The sequence below is a fragment of the Delphinapterus leucas genome, chromosome 8, assembly GCF_059928025.1.
Source record: "Delphinapterus leucas isolate spDelLeu-1000000601 "Yukka" chromosome 8, BTC_Dleu_Yukka2, whole genome shotgun sequence".
Taxonomy (NCBI): Eukaryota; Metazoa; Chordata; class Mammalia; order Artiodactyla; family Monodontidae; genus Delphinapterus; species Delphinapterus leucas.
The window spans coordinates 66,435,082-66,454,115 of NC_143136.1; the positions used below are offsets into that span (position 1 = coordinate 66,435,082).

General features: G+C 35.9%; 1 protein-coding gene across 1 annotated transcript in view; it reads right to left on the bottom strand.

Moving 5' to 3' along the window:
* Window positions 1-18,204, bottom strand: part of CSRNP3 (cysteine and serine rich nuclear protein 3) — a 69,605-nt gene extending 51,401 nt beyond the window's left edge. Inside the window, exon 1 of the mRNA XM_022569929.3 lies at window positions 17,660-18,204. Coding sequence (XP_022425637.2) covers window positions 17,660-17,927 — 268 coding nt within the window. The 5' untranslated portion in view covers window positions 17,928-18,204. The remainder of the gene's footprint in view (window positions 1-17,659) is intronic.
* Between the last annotated feature and the right edge of the window lie 830 nt (window positions 18,205-19,034).

Genomic DNA, 19,034 nt, shown 5'->3' on the forward strand with positions numbered 1-19,034 from the left:
AATTTTTCTTTGATTTCCAAGCCTTGCTCTTACTAAGCATCTACTCCTCCAACCAGAGTAGTAAGTTTAGTCTTATTAATAATCAAATGAATGACTTCACTAGTAAGTTTGAAAGAATTCTTTAAATTCTTTTTCCTTGGAACTTCTAAGCACTTCTGACTTAGGTGGTTGTATAAGCAATTCAGTAACTTCATCAGATTGAGCGAGTAGAGAAACAGCACAGGTCAAAGTTACCTACACCAGCATATTTGCCAGTGAATAAACTCTAGGATACAAGGCAAGCATTTCTGAGCCTCCAACTCTCCTCTTTTTGATAATGCTTTACATTGTGTGTACAGAACTTTATAACTGATTTGTAAAAAAACTTATTGGGGTATAGTTGCTTCACAGTGTTGTGCTACTTTCTACTGTACAGCAAAGTGAATCAGTCACATGTATACACATATCCTCTCCCTTCTGGATTCCATCTAGGTCACCACAGAGTATTAAGTAGAGTTTCCGTGCTATACAGCAGGCTCTCACTAGTTATCTATTCCATACATAGCAGTGTATACATGTCAATCTCAATCTCCCAATTCATCTCACGCCCCCTTCTCCCCCTTGGTGTCCATACGTTTGTTCTCTACATCTGTGTCTCTGTTTCTGCTTTGCAAGAAAGCAGGAATAGAGAAAGGTTCATCTGCACCACTTTTCTAGATTTCACATATATGCATTAATATATGATATTTGTTTTTCTCTTTATGACTTACTTCACCCTGTATGAGAGTCTCTAGGCCCATCCGTGTCTCTACAAATGACCCAATTTCGTTCCTTTTAATGGCTGAGTAATATTCCACTGTGTATATGTACCACATCTTCTTTATCCATTCCTCTGTTGATGGACATTTAGTTGCTTCCATATCCTGGCTTTTGTAAATAGTGCTGCAGTGAACACTGGGGTACATGACTCTTTTTGAATTATGGTTTTCTCAGGGTATATGCCCAGTAGTGGGATTGCTGGGTCATATTGTAGTTCTATTTTTAGTTTTTTAAGGAAACTCCATACTGTTCTCCAGAGTGGCTGTATCAATTTACATTCCCACCAACAGTGCAAGAGGGTTCCCTTTTTTCCACACCTTCTCTAGCATTTACTGTTTGTAGACTTTTTGATGATGGCCCTTCTGACTGGTGTAAGGAGATACCTCATAGTAGTTTTGATTTGCATTTCTCTAATAATTAGTGGTGTTGAGCATCTTTTCATGTGCCTCTTGGCCATCTGTATGTCTTCCTTGGAGAAATGTCTATTTAGGTATTCTGTCAATTTTTCGATTGGGTTGTTTATTTGATATTGAGCTGCATGATCCGTTTGTATATTTTGGAGATTAATCCCTTGTCAGTTGCTTTGTTTGCAAATATTTTCTCCCATTCTGAGGGTTGTCTTTTCATCTTGTCTATGGTTTCCTTTGCTGTGCAAAAGCTTTTAAGTTTAATTAGGTCCCATTTGTTTATTTTTCTTTTTATTTTCATTACTCTGGGAGGTGGGTCAAAAAAGATCTTGCTGTGATTTATGTCAAAGAGTGTTCTTCCTATGTTTTCCTCTAAGAGTTTTATACTGTCCAGTCTTAAATTTAGGTCTTTAATCCACTTTGAGTTTATTTTCATGTATGGAGTTAGGGAGTGTTCTAATTTCATTCTTTTACATGTAGCTGTTCAGTTTTCCCAGCACCACTTATTGAAGAGACTGTCTTTTCTCCATTGTACATTCTTGCCTCCTTTGTCATAGATTAGGTGACCATATGTGTGTGGGTTTATCTCTGGGCTTTTATCTTGTTCCATTGAACTATATTTCCATTTTTGTGCCAGTACCATACTGTCTTGACTACTGCAGCTTTGTAGTATAGTCTGAAGTCAGGGAGCCTGATTCCTCCAGCTCTATTTTTCTGTCTCAAGATTGCTTTGGCTATTCAGGGTCTTTTGTGTTTCCATACAAATTAAAACATTTTTCTTCTTCTAATTCTGTGAAAAATGCCATGGTAATTTGATAGGGATTGCACTGAATCTGTAGATTACTTTGCGTAGTATAGTCATTTTCAAAATATTGATTCTTCCAATCCAAGAACATGGTATATCTCTCCATCTGTTGTGTCATCTTTGGTTTCTTTCATCAGTATCTTATAGTTTTCTCAGTACAGGTCTTTTGCCTCCTTAGGTAGGTTTATTCCTAGGTACTTTATTCTTTTTGTTGCAATGGTAAATGGGATTGTTTCCTTAGTTTCTCTTTCTGATCTTTTGTTGTTAGTGTATAGGAATGCAAGAGATTTCTGTGCATTAATTTAGTATCCTGAAACCTTACCAAATTCATTGATTAACTCTAGTAGTTTTCTGGTGGCATCTTTAGGATTTTCTATGTATAGTATCATGTCATCTGCAAACAGTGACAGTTTTACTTCTTTTCCAATTTAGATCCCTTTTATTTCTTTTTCTTCTCTAACTGCCATGGCTAGGACTTCCAAAACTATGTTGAATAATAGTGGTGAGAGTGGACATCCTTGTCTTGTTCCTGATCTTAGAGGAAATGCTTTCAGTTTTTCACCATTGAGGATGATGTTTGCTGTGGGTTTGTCATATATGGCCTTTATTATGTTGAGGTAGGTTCCCTCTATGCCCACTTTCTGGAGAGTTTTTATCATAAATGGGTGTTGAATTTTTGTCAAAAGCTTTTTCTGCATCTATTGAGATGATCATATGGGTTTTTGTTTTGTTTTGTTTTGCGGTACACGGGCCTCTCACCGTTGTGGCCTCTCCTGTTGCAGAGCACAGGCTCCGGACGCGCAGGCTCAGCAGCCATGGCTCACGGGCCTAGCCGCTCCGTGGCATGTGGGATCTTTCCGGACCAGGACACAAACCCGTGTCCCCGGCATCAGCAGGCGGACTCTCAAACACAGCACCACCAGGGAAGCCCGATCATATGGTTTTTAAAAGATAAGTTCTATCATTGTTTTTGACACTTTCTTGATTTTGCCAGCAGCTATGAGGTACACTATGGGGGGAAAATCACATGTGGCCCCAACCAACTAACTCACCAAGAAGCACTCTTTACTCCCTAGGCTCACTCCTAATGTAATGAAATATTTTGTGGTAGCAAAAAGGGTCAGTTGTAATCTTCAGATTGTGTGAATCTGACTTGAAAGGAGTTTAGGTAAGTAGAAAAAAAATACCTCGTAATTTTTCACTTCACAACTCAGTAAGTGGAAAATTAGGACACAGAAGAGGGGATTTTCCTACAATCCCTCATCTACTCTGCATTCTTTTAGGAATAATTTTAGGTAAAATTATAAATTAGAAGAGCTTCAGCTCTAGTTCTCTTTTTGTTGCTCTTTTGCTTGATTTCATTGGAGCTCTTCTTTAATTCATATATGTAGAACACTACTGGGGCCCCACAAACCTTCTCTTAGAAACCAAGTCACTCACTATGCTGGTTGTGATTGACAGCTTTATGGCTTTAAAGCCCTGATATTAACCATCCCCAAAGAAAGAATGTGAAGGGTGGGTCTAAATGAAAAGGAATGTGTTCCTAACATATTACAGCACTTTTGAACAGCCTCCCAAACTCATACCACATAAATAACAACATTCATAAGGATAATCCACCATAATCCTACTGTATACTTCTTTTTCCACTTCTAATACATTACCAAATCATTCTTTAAGCCCAACTCAAAATTTGGGTCTCCTAATAAACCTTTTATAATTAACCTCAGAGCATTTCCCATCCCTGTGAAGGCTATTATTTCTAGCACTCCATAATCCTTCCACATATATAATTTTCTCTGCATGGGCTGTAGACAGGGCAAAGAGGTGAATGGATAGCAAACATGTCCTGATGCTGGCTTCACAATTATATGAAATGGTGCAATCTGTGTAAATGTCAATTCGTTTAGTTCTTGGTTCATAGTGTCTTTCTGCTGCTATTGCCCCTAAATAACAAAGGTGCCTAACTTTGTGAATTTCAGAGTCCAATTAAATGAAAGAGCTGTTTGGGTGTTGTTAGTAAATATTCGCTAACACTGATGACAATGAGAGCTATGTTAATAAGATAACACACTTCAATTTCCAAGAGGGGGAAAAAGACACTCTTAGTTTTTCAAGCATCTGCTTAAAGATAGCATAGCAAATGACCTATCACCACTGTGCTGAAAACTCACAGATGGAACATTTTTGTTGGTATATCATATGTGACTATGATCTGTGTACAAAGATCTTTGAGCACCACACACTTTGAACTCTGTTTTTCTGTTGCTGTGGAACATTTTCGTTTATTTGTCCTCTAGCCCATTTCTGTAGCATTGGAGAATAGACAGTGTAGCTATATGATCAGAATTGGGGGTAGCCTGTGTCAGCGGAGGAGAAGGAAGCTGATGCAGTTGTCAGTCTGGAATTGTGCCTGATATTCACACTCAAATTCTAACTGAGCTAACTGACCACAAATTAGACAAAAGCTTACAGCATAAAAAGACCTGAAATGGTTGAGAAACATAAAAGAAAAGCCGGATTATTATTATTTTTTATATTTAAATATCTATAAATTATCACCCAAATTATTTTTTCATTTTAGTGTAATGAGTGGCTTTCCCCTCTATTTCTTACAGTTTTAAGAATTTGTAATGAGCCAATATTTATGAAAATTAACAAAATACCATTTTCTCAGTTAAGAAACACTAAAATTTTATACTCAGGGCATTCAAAAGGATAAAGGAAAAGTGCAAAATAATTTTTAAATGCACAAAACACTGCTGGGTTTAACAATAATCATAGAGCTAACGAAGTAGTTAACTGGCTCTCCATAAAAATACATTTATTTATATAAAGAATGCATAGCCCATGATTTACAAATAATAAAATATAAATATTCTTTATTGTAATTCTATTTAATCAATTGATTCTCACAGAATCAATTATTAATTGACTTTTGCCTAATTTTTGTATCTATCACCAACTTCTGGTTGCAATTGATAGATGAGTGTAGTTAGATATGAATACTGATTGATATTTTCATTTAAGTAAATGGGTAAAAGGAAAAAAAATATCAAAAACATGTTGAAACTTCACTCATTCATCAATGACATGAATGACTTCTCTCCTAAGTAGAATAATAATTTTTGATGACTAGAAGAATATTCACGTTTTTGTGCTATTCACAATGTAAAAGGTACAGAAATGATATAATTTTAATTTGCATTTTCACATTTTTTCCATCGCTCTTCCATTGCACAATCTACAAAACAATAAATGGATAGCCCTGATGTGTGGTATTTGCCAATTTCTGTGGAGTAAATAACTTCACCATGGCTGGCAAGTAAATATAATTTTATTTCAATATAATATTTATGGGAATAACTCAAAGTACAAAATAAACATACAAGCAAAAGCAAAACAGCTCTTATGATAACCATCAAAATAGTGTAAAACAGTATTGGTAGAATTTCACTGTTTTGATGATTATGGTGACATTTTTAAGATTATTTAAAAATCAAAATGGAGTAACTATGATTCGGGCATCCAAAATGGAGTCGGGTTACCATTGTAGATGTGGTTTCAGACACATTCCTGCATCACTGAGAACTTGAATTTTCTCTAAACTGTATCAAACTGAAGGACACCACCAGCCATTTTCAAAACAATATCTTCTAGCAGCTGCTAGCTGCAACCTTGTAGTTTCAAAGTCCCACCTCCACCTTTGCAACTATGTAATCATTTCAGACCCCAAACAAATCCTTGCTTAACAAGCACCCTTAGTTCTTGCCAGCTCCAGTCCTAATTATTGACAAACAACTTATGGAACCTTGTAGTTTTTTTTGTCGTTGTAAGCCTTCCCCATTTTGTAGTCCTAGCAAACACAATTCAAGTGCTTCTTAAATCTGTTGTCTCCCAGGCTGCAGTCTTAACAAACCCCAAACAAATTCCCCTTTATTTCAATCAGGTCTCCGTTTCTGAAAATTTGGTTACCGTTACAAGCAATATTTTCACCCATATGTCCTCAAAACTTTGGACAAATGAATGCAGCTTATATAATACTCTGACATATACTCCTTTACACATGCATAGTTCTATTATTCAAGAATTCTAAGGTAATTGATTTTGCTACTCTATACAAAACACAAATTTGAAAATTGGAGAACTAAATGATTACCAAGAATAACCACAAAAATAATATTTAAAAAATCTTTGCATGTGGCAAATTTGTATTTAATATTTTGGCAAGCATCTTGTGGTTTTTTAAGTATTACACAGACAATATAAAGGTAGTCTTTATTAAAAGCAAGGGCATATATGATAAATTATAAATGTTTTTACTTTTTAGGCAATACTAATAAAAGCTGTACAATGAAGACTTTCTTGAATTAATGATTTTATTTTATACTTAGAAAATTAAATCACACCTACATAGATTTCTGCAAGGGTTAAATTCAAGCCTAGATTAAGAAGCAAATCAGAGAAGAAAAAGATTTCATTGAGCAGGTCCTTTGAGACTTCCATAGAAAGGGAAAGGTGCATGGTTAAGAGTGGAGGCACTGGAAGGAAGCTGGCCAGGGTCTGAATGTGGTTCTGCCACTTATTAAAAACAGGACCCTGAGGGCTTCCCTGGTGGCGCAGTGGTTGAGAGTCCGCCTGCCGATGCAGGGGACACGGGTTTGTGCCCCGGTCCCAGAAGATCCCACATGCCGTGGAGCGGCTGGGCCCGTGAGCCATGGCCACTGATCCTGTGCGTCCGGAGCCTGTGCTCCGCAACGGGAGAGGCCAAAACAGTGAGAGGCCCGCGTACCGCAAAAAAACAAAACAAACAAACAAAAAACAACAACAACAAAAAAAAACAGGACCCTGAAAAAAGTCACTAACCTTCTCTGAGTTCCAGTTCCTTCATGTGAAAAATTAGGATTAAAAGTAATAGGCATTAACTGTATAAATGCATGTAAAGTATAGCAGTAAACATCATTTTTTTAAATCTCACATTTCTTTTACCATTTGAAAGGAAACCCACCCTTCTTGCCAGGTTGCAATGGACTCTGTCTCTTAACTGGAAACTTTAAGAGATGCTAACTGGAACAGTAGCAATTGGTTTTTTAATACACATTCTTATTTATTACTTGTTTGCTGTCTGTGCTGCGGGCCTGAGCCAAGCACACGCCTCTACCCTATGATGCTTTTCCTGCTTACTACCCTTTTCCTTTCCTAATCCCATATTCTGAGTATATAAGTACACATTTTCAGTGCAATCGACTGCATTATCTTCTTTCTCCCTCCCTTCCTCTCCCCTCCTTCCTTCCCTCTCTGACTTTTAAGCCTCAAGTTACTATCCATTTCTTCTAGTAAATTGTCCTTGATAAATGTTATAGAAAATTTTCCAGAAATACCTGTGCCAACACTTATTTCTCTGTCCTGGTATTTACACAAAAGTCACACTCTCTTGATGTTCTGATGGTATCTAGAATTCAGGAGAATAAGTCCAAAAGACATCAAACACCTGCTGTGACTATTTCCCATAAATCCTATCCTAGAGTGCACTCATAAAAGCTCTCACGTTTCCATTAAGATGGTCTACAAGAGAGCTCTGCAAATGGCTGATGCTAATGAGATCATAGATATTTTTAAAGCCTGATGTGGTCAATCAAAGGGGAGGCAGCTGACAAGACACCCTCTTCTCTGCAGCTCCGAAGCACTTCCTGCGGGGAAGTGGGCCTGGCTGGGAGGTGCCACAATGCCCAGCCTTACACCCTCAGTCATAACAATGTCAGCAACTCTTCTTCCCTGTTCCTTTTACTCTAAAAAGAAAATGTCATTCAGAAAAAGACTAAGTGCTTCAGCTTCAGAAAAACCTAAGAGGACAAAATTCTGACTATCTGCCCTGCAATTTAAACACAAAGGAAAGAGTTAGTCAGCCAATACAGCTTATTTACTTTGAACCCAACCCATGTAATATTTACTGAGTGTCTCTCATTTGAAATGGAATCTATGTGCTATTTTATTAATTAGCAGTAGATTATACCATATTTCCTAAACAGTTAGGAGATGTTTTCAGAAGTCTGAGAAGTGATGCTCGAATGAGAAAGACTGCTAATGCTGTTTTCAACAATAATTACGGGAAACAATATGATATAATAATACAGAAGTACAGGTTCCAGAGGCACACTGACATAAAGACTAAAAGCTGGCCCCACTACATATTAGCTTTGTGATTCTGGGCAGCTACTTAAAATCAGCATCAGACGCTTCATAGGTTATGCTAATTAAGATAATAACGCACATAAAATGTAAGTGCAGTCCCTCGCACTGAGTGTTTAATGAAAGTTCAATAAGTGGCAGCTAGTACTGCTATGACTATTATTCTGAACCCTTATGACTTTTTAGGGCTAATGCCAGCAAGAGTGGAGAATATACTTTGGAAATTCTTACTTCCATAGCTGTTGTGTTGAATCTCATGATATCCTCTGAATAATGTTCCAATGCCTAGGCCAGGAGTAGCAAACAGGTAGTTAGTAAACTGAATACAACCTCAAGAAGAATTTCATTGGATTAGACAGGTTTATTGTTATTATTGTTACCATTAAGTCTAATTCCTTTTAGGGAGGTATACTCTAGATCCGCCATACCTTCATGTCATACACCTGGATGCTTTCTCACAGTTCTATGACTTGCCTGGTTCTGAAGATATTTGGATTTGCATCTCTAATCTATATCTTTTCCAGACTTTTCTCCCAGCCTACCAAAACCACAGCTATCATATGTCTCCTTTCCTCTGGAGAGTTATTCTCTGCATAGGTAGTTTTCCAAAATAACTGTTAATAAAATTTGTGTTGTCCCTCATTGGAACCATTATCATCATCATAGCTAACGCTTCTTGGGCACTTACTAAATATCAAGTACAATGTAAAGCATTTTGCCTATATCGCCCATTTAAGCCACCATTAAACTTATAATGTAGATACTAGTTTTTATTGGTATTTATAGATGAGGAAACTAAACATCAGAGATACTACCTTACTCGCCCCTGAGTAGACAATCTTTGGTGAGAATATAAGCAATTTGAGTATAGACATTACATTTTTAACTACTAGATAGACTACATAGGCCACCTATATGTGGAATTTTTTTTTTTTTTTTTTTTTTTGTGGTACGCGGGCCTCTCACTGCCATGGCCTCTCCTGTTGCGGAGCACAGGCTCCGTGCCCATGGCTCACGGGCCCAGCCACTCCGTGGCACGTGGGATCTTCCCGGACCGGGGCACGAACCCGCGTCCCCTGCATTGGCAGGCGGACTCTCAACCACTGTGCCACCAGGGAAGCCCTGTGGATTTCAATAGACATTCCAAAGGAATCATCCCAAAGCGATTACATTAATGGTGGGAATTCCAATTATGTGGTAGAAGATATTTTAGGACAGAAAAGCTTCTTAAAGTATACTGCCTAAATGCCTGTACATTCTGTTGACAAGTAGGGTTGACCCTATCAATATTAAAACACAATTAGCACATAAATGAGACAAATTTAGTTTTATAAATAACATTCCATGGCTTCAAATGACTATGCATTTTAAACATATTCCAGATAAATCATTCCTTCCAATGCATCATTCTTTTGCAGCTTTCTTTAGAAATTTTTAGTTAGAATATTCCTTTGTGGTAAGGAGATGTTCCAGAGTGTTCACTTATACATCTCAGATAAAGACAGCTTTGAAGATAATTTTTAAAATCGTAAGTACATGAATATTCTATTTATTCTCCAACATTTCACTGTCAACAAAACAACATACACAACTCCTTATTCCAACCATCATTACTTAATTTTACTCAGTCCTTATGAAACTGTCTTTTTTACAGTTCTAATGTACTATTCTTTGAGTGCATTATCTGTTTAATCAAGACAGCCCAAAATGTCATCAATTAAAATAACCCACATGATTGTCTTCTTTTTGGGGGGTAGAACCTACAAACTAAAAGCACCAGATGGAATATTCTATTGGACTTGTATATAGGTACACTAATAGTACACAAGCATAAACACTGAAAACACAAAGATGTCCTCAAATACAATACTATAAATAACTCAAGCAAAAAAGACTACCAGAGGCATATTATATTTGGAGGGAAAAAGGATTATCTGAATCTTATGCAATTTAAAATACCTTAAAATCAATCTATTTTCACATTTTTCAAATGAAAAAACATGATATAATCACGGTCAGAGCTACTTGTAACAGAACTAAAACTAGATTGAGGCTCTTCTGGCTCCTTGGTTGTGGCTTTTTCAGTTACAACAAATTGAAGGAATTTGCAGTAGAGTCTCATTCTCACAAATTCACCTGATGCACTAGGGAAAGCAAAATCATAGTAAACCTAAATATTTTTCTTTTACAATAGCTCCCACACACAAGCAGCTACTTCACTGATAAATAAAGAAACAATGTTCTATATTAACACCATAGAAGAGGCAAAAATGTTATGTGGGATTTACTGTATATACACTATAACAGTGTATAGTGTTAATATTTTGCATACTTATTTTAGATTGCTCCTTTTAAAATATAAGTGAAAGTGAGAAAGTACAGCTAAAGCAGCCACCACCCCTTCTTATATCCTTTCTCTCTAGAGGAACCAATCCCCACATTGTTGTGTATCAGCCCTTCCTATGTATATTTTTACTTCCGTAAAATAGAGTGTTGTCTGTGTGTTTTAATTATGTAAGTACTGTCTTATTTGCAACTTGTGTATTTCACTCAACAGTATATATATATATATATATATATATACACACACACACACACACACACACACACACGTACGTTGTATACATATATATAAACCTGACTCTTCAGTTCAATCAGTTATCCAATATTTATTAAGTGCCTACTAGATACTAGGCATACAAAGACTGAGTTCCTGCCTTTGATGAGCTTACACTCATTCCTTTAAAACTCATTTTGACGGCTCTGCTTAAAGGTAGAATGTAAGGACATGCAGATAAGGACAAATAGGAAGGTAGCATTCACAGTGAAGGCAAGGTGATCTGTTGAATATGAGGTAGGAGGTGGAGGGACTTGATGAGTCTGATGAACACTCTGCTCTTTGAGATAGAAAAGAAAACGACCGTGGGCACCTTAGGAGGATGTTTTGTGGCAGTAACAGGCAGCTGAGTTTGAAAACATACAGTTTCGTCATTTTCTCCAAAACTTCCTTAAAGTGTTTGGATGTTTTGATTAAAAAGGAAATAAGGAGTGAAGGATATGGGAGGAAAATGGTTGAGTCCAAGACTCCAAAAAAAAAAAAAAAAAGCTGAAATAATGGAGCGAATGTAAAGGGTGGAGTGGAAAGATATGTAAAGACAAGACGTGGGTGTTACGTTGGGGGAAAACAGGATGAGGTAAAAAAAATGGGTAGGGGGAGAAAGGAAGTGGAAGGAAAACAGGTTATGGTCTGAGTTTGGAACACTGAAATTTGATATTTCGGTGATAGAGCTGTACTAGTTTATAGAACTATCCTGGGTGAAGCTGTGGACGTAAGCAGCTATATGGAGTGGTGGTAAAGGACGTGAATGGAACGGAAGACTCCAGAATAGAGGTGGTCAAGGAAACATGAGGCTAATGGTTCAATGAGCCATCACATGGCTACTGACATCATGGCCTGGTGGGCAAAACTGAGATGGAAAGAAGTTAGAAAACCATTGCCAAAGGTTTTGTATGTTGGTGAAATACCGGGAGATTCAGGCAAAGAGGATGAGTATCATGAGAGATGTGGTAAAGTGTTCATGGAGAAAGAAATGTTTGATATGAGCCTTGTAGCAGGTACATAACTTTAGAGTTAGAGATTGAGAGGCAGAGTAGAAGACATTTCAACCTGAAAGATGGTCTAAGTAAGGTCAGAGGAGGCAGCAATGGTTGACTATTTCTGATTTATCATACTGGATCTCTCAGATCTCTCAGATGAAATGATCTGAAAATAATTCCACTGTATCAGCCAACGGCTTTTATAGTACATTCAAGTGAGTATTTTCCAAATGGACCACTAACTCGTATCTATTTCCTCCACTCGTAATTGTGCCAACTACTTAAACTCCCACGTTTCCACTAAACTAAACTTAATACTTAATGACTCAACTGGTCCATGTCTGGTGTTCAGATAGGGACATGACCTAGTATAATAGATCTGCAACTGGTTCCAGGTCTGATCTCACAAGGCCAGGCTATTTGGTTCTTTTCCAACATAAGGAGCTGCAGAGTCAGAGTCTGGAGATGTCTTAATTTAATAGCTCATCAGAGGTGCCTTGACCTACGCTGCTTATCTTTTCCCACTTGGTGTCTGCTCTAACTTAAGATGCTATTTTGATCCTTGTTCTTAGAACCATATTATTACAGGGTAGTAAGGAGTTTTTGAGGGTCATGTGGTCCTAAGTCCTGCTCAAAGACTTCCCTAAAATTTCTATGTTCAGTTTCTGCCTTAACACTCCTCCATTGTTTGAAAAATCACTGATCTAGGGATAGATTGCTATGTTTGTCTTTGCTATAGTAAGTTCTCAAATTAATACCACAATGCTGAGTAGACATGATCTGTCACTGTATCTCTGAGTTGTATTTATTACTTGTAGTCTACCATTTTGACATGTCTGAAAGCACCTACCACAGAGACTGTAACATAAGATACACTATATTTGTCAAAACTGAATCTAGATTTTCAATGCATTTTAACTGCTCGGTAAAGAGAATAGATATGTTTCGGTCATACTTCCACTACAAAGTTTCATGTCAAGATCTGATTTCTTTTGATTTTTTGTCTCTAATCCCACTAGGAAATGTGCAGTCATTGTGAGGGAAATGACATTGGAGGAAGACTGTGACTTGGATGCACATGGCAGCGTATTTATGCCTGTTTATTCAGAGAGAAAAGAGAGGGAAGTAAGAAAGAAAGGAAGGAAGGAGGGAGGAAAACATTAAAATCTCAGCCATTGGATAAATTAATAATATATCTCTGAATGTTAATTTCTACTTTTATAAAATGGGTACAATAATGGCTCCTAATCACACAACAACTTTAGGATATCAAATGAACCCAAGAATGTGAAAGTGTAAATTAGAAAACTCTTATCCCTATATAAGACATACACTACCTGTTTTCATGTGCAATTTAGAATACCTATCATTTTGCCTTTTGATATTTCCACTTCCTAAATACTATATATTTATCTGTAGAAACACTCTGTTTCAGGAAAAATGTGTTCCTTTCATCATACAGCTTCTCATTACTCGTGTGAAGCGCCAGGAACCTTGAGAGGGCAGAAAAAAAAAATCATTCCAGCTTCTCTGTAGCTCTCCTTTTGACAGCACTCAAGTACAGGCTGATTGGCTATAGAGCCACAGGGATTTGATGAAACAAAGTGTTCCACAGCAATACAGAATCCAGCTACTTCTATCTCAAGGGAAGTATAAGATATGACCTTGGTTCATTGCTGGTAAGTATGCTAGTTGCCTAGCAAAACTCAAAAGTCCAAGGTAAAAGCCATATGCCTTTACTGATTTAATATCATAATGTGATGTGCTGCAAGCTGAATAGCTTATAGAAAGCTTAGAATAGATGGAATTTTCTACTACCATAGCTGCTGTCTTGTACCACACAGTTTTATCAATTCCTGTATTTGCAATGATAACAAAATGTTATGTTATACAATATGTTAATGCTTATAAAGCACTGAGTGCATCTGACATTTTAAACTTGAAAGATGAGCTCATGATGAGTGAGATTTAAATAACTGTATCTTAAAAGATCTCAGTGTGAAGCTAAATTTGGTTTCCTAATACTATACAAATTTGATAGTCATCAAAAATCCTTTTTTACTCTAAGGTAACTACTTTTTTTCTTGAAAGTAGAAAAGTATATTAAAGAAATAAGATTCATCAATAACAATATTTCTAAAAATGTATGTTCATAGATTCATATGCAGATAAGATCACTGTACTTTAGCTGAAAAAATAAATGAAACATTTTATAAAAATTTGTGCATCAATTTGGGGCTAGCAAATAATCTGAAATACATTTATAGAAACAAGAAATCTTTTAAACTATTTCTTTTACATTGGTTAACATGTTCAGATCTTTTATACAGCAAATATTTGAGGGAGAATTTTTGATTTTTGGGGTTTTTTTCTCTCACTTTTTCTTTTTTTCCTTCTCCATAATGTGAATATGGTGAACTAAACAGACTATTAAATCAAAAAGGCACTTTTTATTAAATCAATCATTTAATTATCTTTAAAAATCATGAAAAATCTCCACCAGATTTCATTTAATACAAAGTTAAATCAGCAATTTCATAAACTAACCATTGCCAACTACCACTGATAATAAATGATGAGTTGAAAATTTCAATAAATTCTTGGGCATCACAAAATATTTCTATTTTCTTCAACAGGAAAAATAACATCTGTTGGACATAACTCATAAAAACCCTTTACTAGTTAGCTGAAGTATTGCATGATTTAGCTGATCATGCCATTTGCTTACATAAACACAATCAGAACTACAGTTATCATTTTAGTTTAAATTTAAAATTGCTTTGTTGTGGGATGTATAAATATTAACTGAAATAAAAATTAATAAATATGAAAATTAATCTATCATTCTAATACTTCAACAAATCAAATCGTTTTCAGTTTTTAAAGCACCTTACCATTCTTTGACATTATGATACAGAGACTTTCCCTGACAGTGTAGGTAAAATTTTGTGTTCTGCTTTTCTTAACATTATCTCCTGTCTTCATACCTATCATGTAAATTAATTAGTTGTATAAGCTACCATAACTTAATGCATCACTTCCCCACTCTTAGACATGTTACCTTCCTCTTCCCTGCCCCAGTTCCCATTTTTTGTTATTTCCCTCAAGAACCAACATTTTCAGTTATGCACTTTTCCCCATGTTTTTGATGTTTCCCCCTTCAGATAAATTCTCTGAAGTACAGACTTATAGATATGAATATCATTATGGCTCTTATATTTCCAAAGTGCTAAACAGACACTTTTATAAATTTCATTGCCATCAAAAGCAATATGGATGTATGCAAAATTTGTACTGCGACCTTCACCAGCACTTAGGTATTAGTATTTTCTGTTGAAGGGAGGAACACTAATTTCAAGCAGATGAAATTTCCATGATTTCATACTAATGAAATCTCATTAGTATTATTTTAATCTGTGTTGTTATTACTACTGGTGTTAAATGCTTCAAAATATTTGCTAATCATATTTCCTATCATGTAGATTATGTTTGGGGGTGTGTATCTTAATTTATATAAAAATTTATGTGTTTTTTTATTCGCTATTCAGACAGTAATGCTTTACCATATTAACTGCAAATATTTTTTTTCCAATATAGATTATTTTACTTTGGGATTTTTGGGGATCAGTTATGTTTAATATTTTTATATAAATATGTTAAGTATTTTGCAATGTAACTTTTTTATGTTACTTCAACTCTCAGATAACAATCCTACCAAATATGAAACTTCCCCTGTGATTTGATTTTTAAAAATATTTGTCTACTTAATCCATCTGAAATGTATTTTGGCAATGTTGTGAGATGTGTTATCTAAATTTTTCTTTTTCAAACTCTAATACCAAAACCATTTACTAAATACTCCTTTTCCCATTGTTTTATAATGCCCTATTCATATACATTTATGTGTGTATATAATTCTTATCTATACTATGTTGAGATTTTCTCTATTTTCCTAGATCTAACATGGTACCGAAAATGTTAAACTATATAATTTTCTACTATTATTTGATATCTGGAGTGGCTTTTCAACATTTATGGCTTCTTTTAAAAAATATCCCCTTATTCTCATTAGCTTATTTTTCCAAATGGATTTTTATTATTCCATCACCTTCTAAGAAAATCCAGTTGAGGGTTTTATTGAGATTATCCTTTTATATTCATAAATTAATGTGGAAAGCTTTAACAGATTTACTTTTATAAACGTTTACCAGAAACATAACCTGTCTCTTCATTAATTCCAGTATTCTTTTCTAACTCACAATAAATCACATTTTAAAGATATGTCCACTATTACATAACTAAAGGGCAGAGTGAGATAATGGAAAAGGTGAAGGCTATGGGGTGGAACACATAAATATATGGACATATATATATGTGTGTGTGTGTGTGTATATATGTATGTCTAGGCTTTAATCCTGTGTGATCTTGGGCAAGATGTTTAGCCTCTTTGATCCTCAGTCATTTCCTTCGTAAACTGAAAGTAATGGTACTTCCAGGATTGCTATAAAGAATAGGAATAATGTATATAAAACTACTGAATCACAGCATGTACCCAGTAAATGTTAGCTATGAGAATAATTTTTAATATAACATGTGCTTAGTACTTGACATTTTATAAAGTTTCTTCATATGTATTATCTCACTTGCTCTTTGATCTTCACAGAACCCTGTCAGATGATGATGTTGTTGCTATTATCACTGTTAATATTAAGGCCAAAGAGGTAAACATATATCTTCTTTTGAATCAAAACACAAGCTCATTTCACATCATAATGATATATGTAAATGTATTTGAAGATCACCTACATCACACAATAACCTTGTCCCTGAATATTTGATGACTTTTTCCTGTTATAATAAGTGTAGTTGCCCTTTCATTATATTTTCTATTAATTTTGCTTGCGTAAAGGAAGGCTGTCGATTTTGTATGTTTGTTTCATGTTCAATAGTTTTACTGAGTTCCTTATTACCTCTTAAAAATACGGTTAATTCTCTTGGTTTTCTACGTTGTCACATTTCCAAAATAAATTTTATGTTATGGAATCACATATTAATAAAATCAGCTACTTAACTGAAAAATAAACAAACTAAGACTAGTTATCTATCATGATATCATGATATATTAAAATCTTCCTGTTGTAAATATAAATTCAAGATTATTTAGCTATTAATAGTCAGTTTCCTTTAGCCTGTAGATTGTATTTCCTTACAAAATCTTCCTGTCAGTCCTTCAAACCTCACCTTGTCTGACAGGAAGGAGTGATGTTACAGTGTGGCAGAAAAAGGAAAAAGAGAAAGCATACACCTTTTTTTTCTTTGTGGGCTTTAAATATTATTCTTAAGGATAAGAGAATAAAGAGATGAGTGGAAAAGAGGTATAAACTGCACTCGCACACTTGGGAGAGTTTTGCTGCTTTTTCATTTCTTAACGCATGGTTGGCTATGCTCTTTCCCACTGAACCTAGAACCTCCACTGCCAAATACACCCTCCCCACTTTTTTTTTCCTCCTAGAATATCATTTCAGCTATGGGAGGATACATATTTTTGTGCCTGGACTTGTCCTTCCCCATCTACTGTTGGAGTAGGGTGCTTCCCTTGAAAAGTAATAATAATAAAATGTCATTTTTTCCATCGAATCAGTTGGTTAACACTATCAAATAATCCACTCCCAAAAGCATTCTAAATAAAGGAACCCACTGATGCCTCAGAAATATTTCATTTTTACTTAATCATGTTTTGTTTTTAGCTCAACTGTAAAAACAAAAACAAACTAGTAATAAAAGTTAAAAAATGACCAAGATGATACAATTATTTTCACTGTAGAAGCAGACAATCAGTTTCAGGTATAGTTTCCATACTCACGGGGAAAATGATTAGAAGTGGATGGATTGACACTGTCCCCACTGTCAGCACTTTCACTGCTGGAAACTTCATCATCTGATTCCCGCACAGAGGAGCAGGGGGAGGAGCCGTCAACTTCTTCAAACTTCCTCTTTAAAATTCCACTCATCGCTGCAGCGCTGTCACATGTACCTGTAGCAGGAACGGGAGCAACGAAGCATTGAAATATCTGACCGCTGGATGTGCAGCCAAGGTCTCCGGAGTCATTTTTATGTGGCTTTTTATACATGAGCTGAGCTTTCCCTTGAAAGGATCACTAAGCAGTTTTTAAAACAACATTTTCAAATTAACAAAAATTAAATTAAATATGAGCATTTGACCATTTGCTTACCAAAATGTATCAACTTTTTTAGGCATAGTTCATTTTAATGCAATACCTTTATTCCTTTTTGTTGGCAAATTGAGAAAATCCACCTAAGTCCATAAAATTCTGTATCGAAAACAAACGCCAATGTTCCCCAAAGTCCTAAATGATTGCTGGAAGGAACACATGTAAATATGCAAAAACTTTGTACCCAAGTTTTAAAATGTAAGAAACCTAATTAGCTGAGCACTATATGAAATCAGATCTAAATTTTAGGTAGTTTCCATTGAAATATTACAATAAGGTGAAGTATGTCCCTATGACACCTGGTTGCTGAAGCTGTTGCTACTGTTTCGGAAACCTCCTAAGGCTAGTTAGTTGGGACGTAGCACTAGTTGGGTGGGAAGAGTGAGGTGTGGGGAGTGGGTACGGTTTCTCCTAAATCCTTTCTCTAGGATGAATGGGTTTTCCCCTTTCCTTGAGCTGCCCTTTCTCTACCTTCCCCATTTACCTTGACATATACATAGTCAGCTGAAGGGCATAAACTTTCCTTGCAGTGTAAGAATATTTTCAGGAATAACTTATATATAAATTAGCTTAGATATATGTGATGGTCTTACATTGTTAAATTAATTTAACTTAGCTGAAAGTATTGCTAAATTGATTCCATGCATTCTATCTTCCATCTCATTATGTCAGCTGATTTTAACTCTCTTTTGAGTTCTTAGTTACATTATCTAGGCACTGCCCTCAGAAATCTCTGTAATAACCCCTTCTCTGTGCAGATCACAGAGCAGGCAGCCTGACCAGATACCCTTAGCTGGGCGAGTTTTCCAAATTTTAATTCAGTAGTTTTCAAGGTCGGCTACTGGGATTAGCAGCATAAGCATCACCTGGGAGGGAAAGGCAAATTCTCTCTCTCTTTTTTTTTTTTTTTTGCAGGCTCAGCGGCCATGGCTCACGGGCCCAGCCGCTCCACGGCATGTGGGATCTTCCCAGACCGGGGCACAAACCCGTGTCCCCTGCATCGAC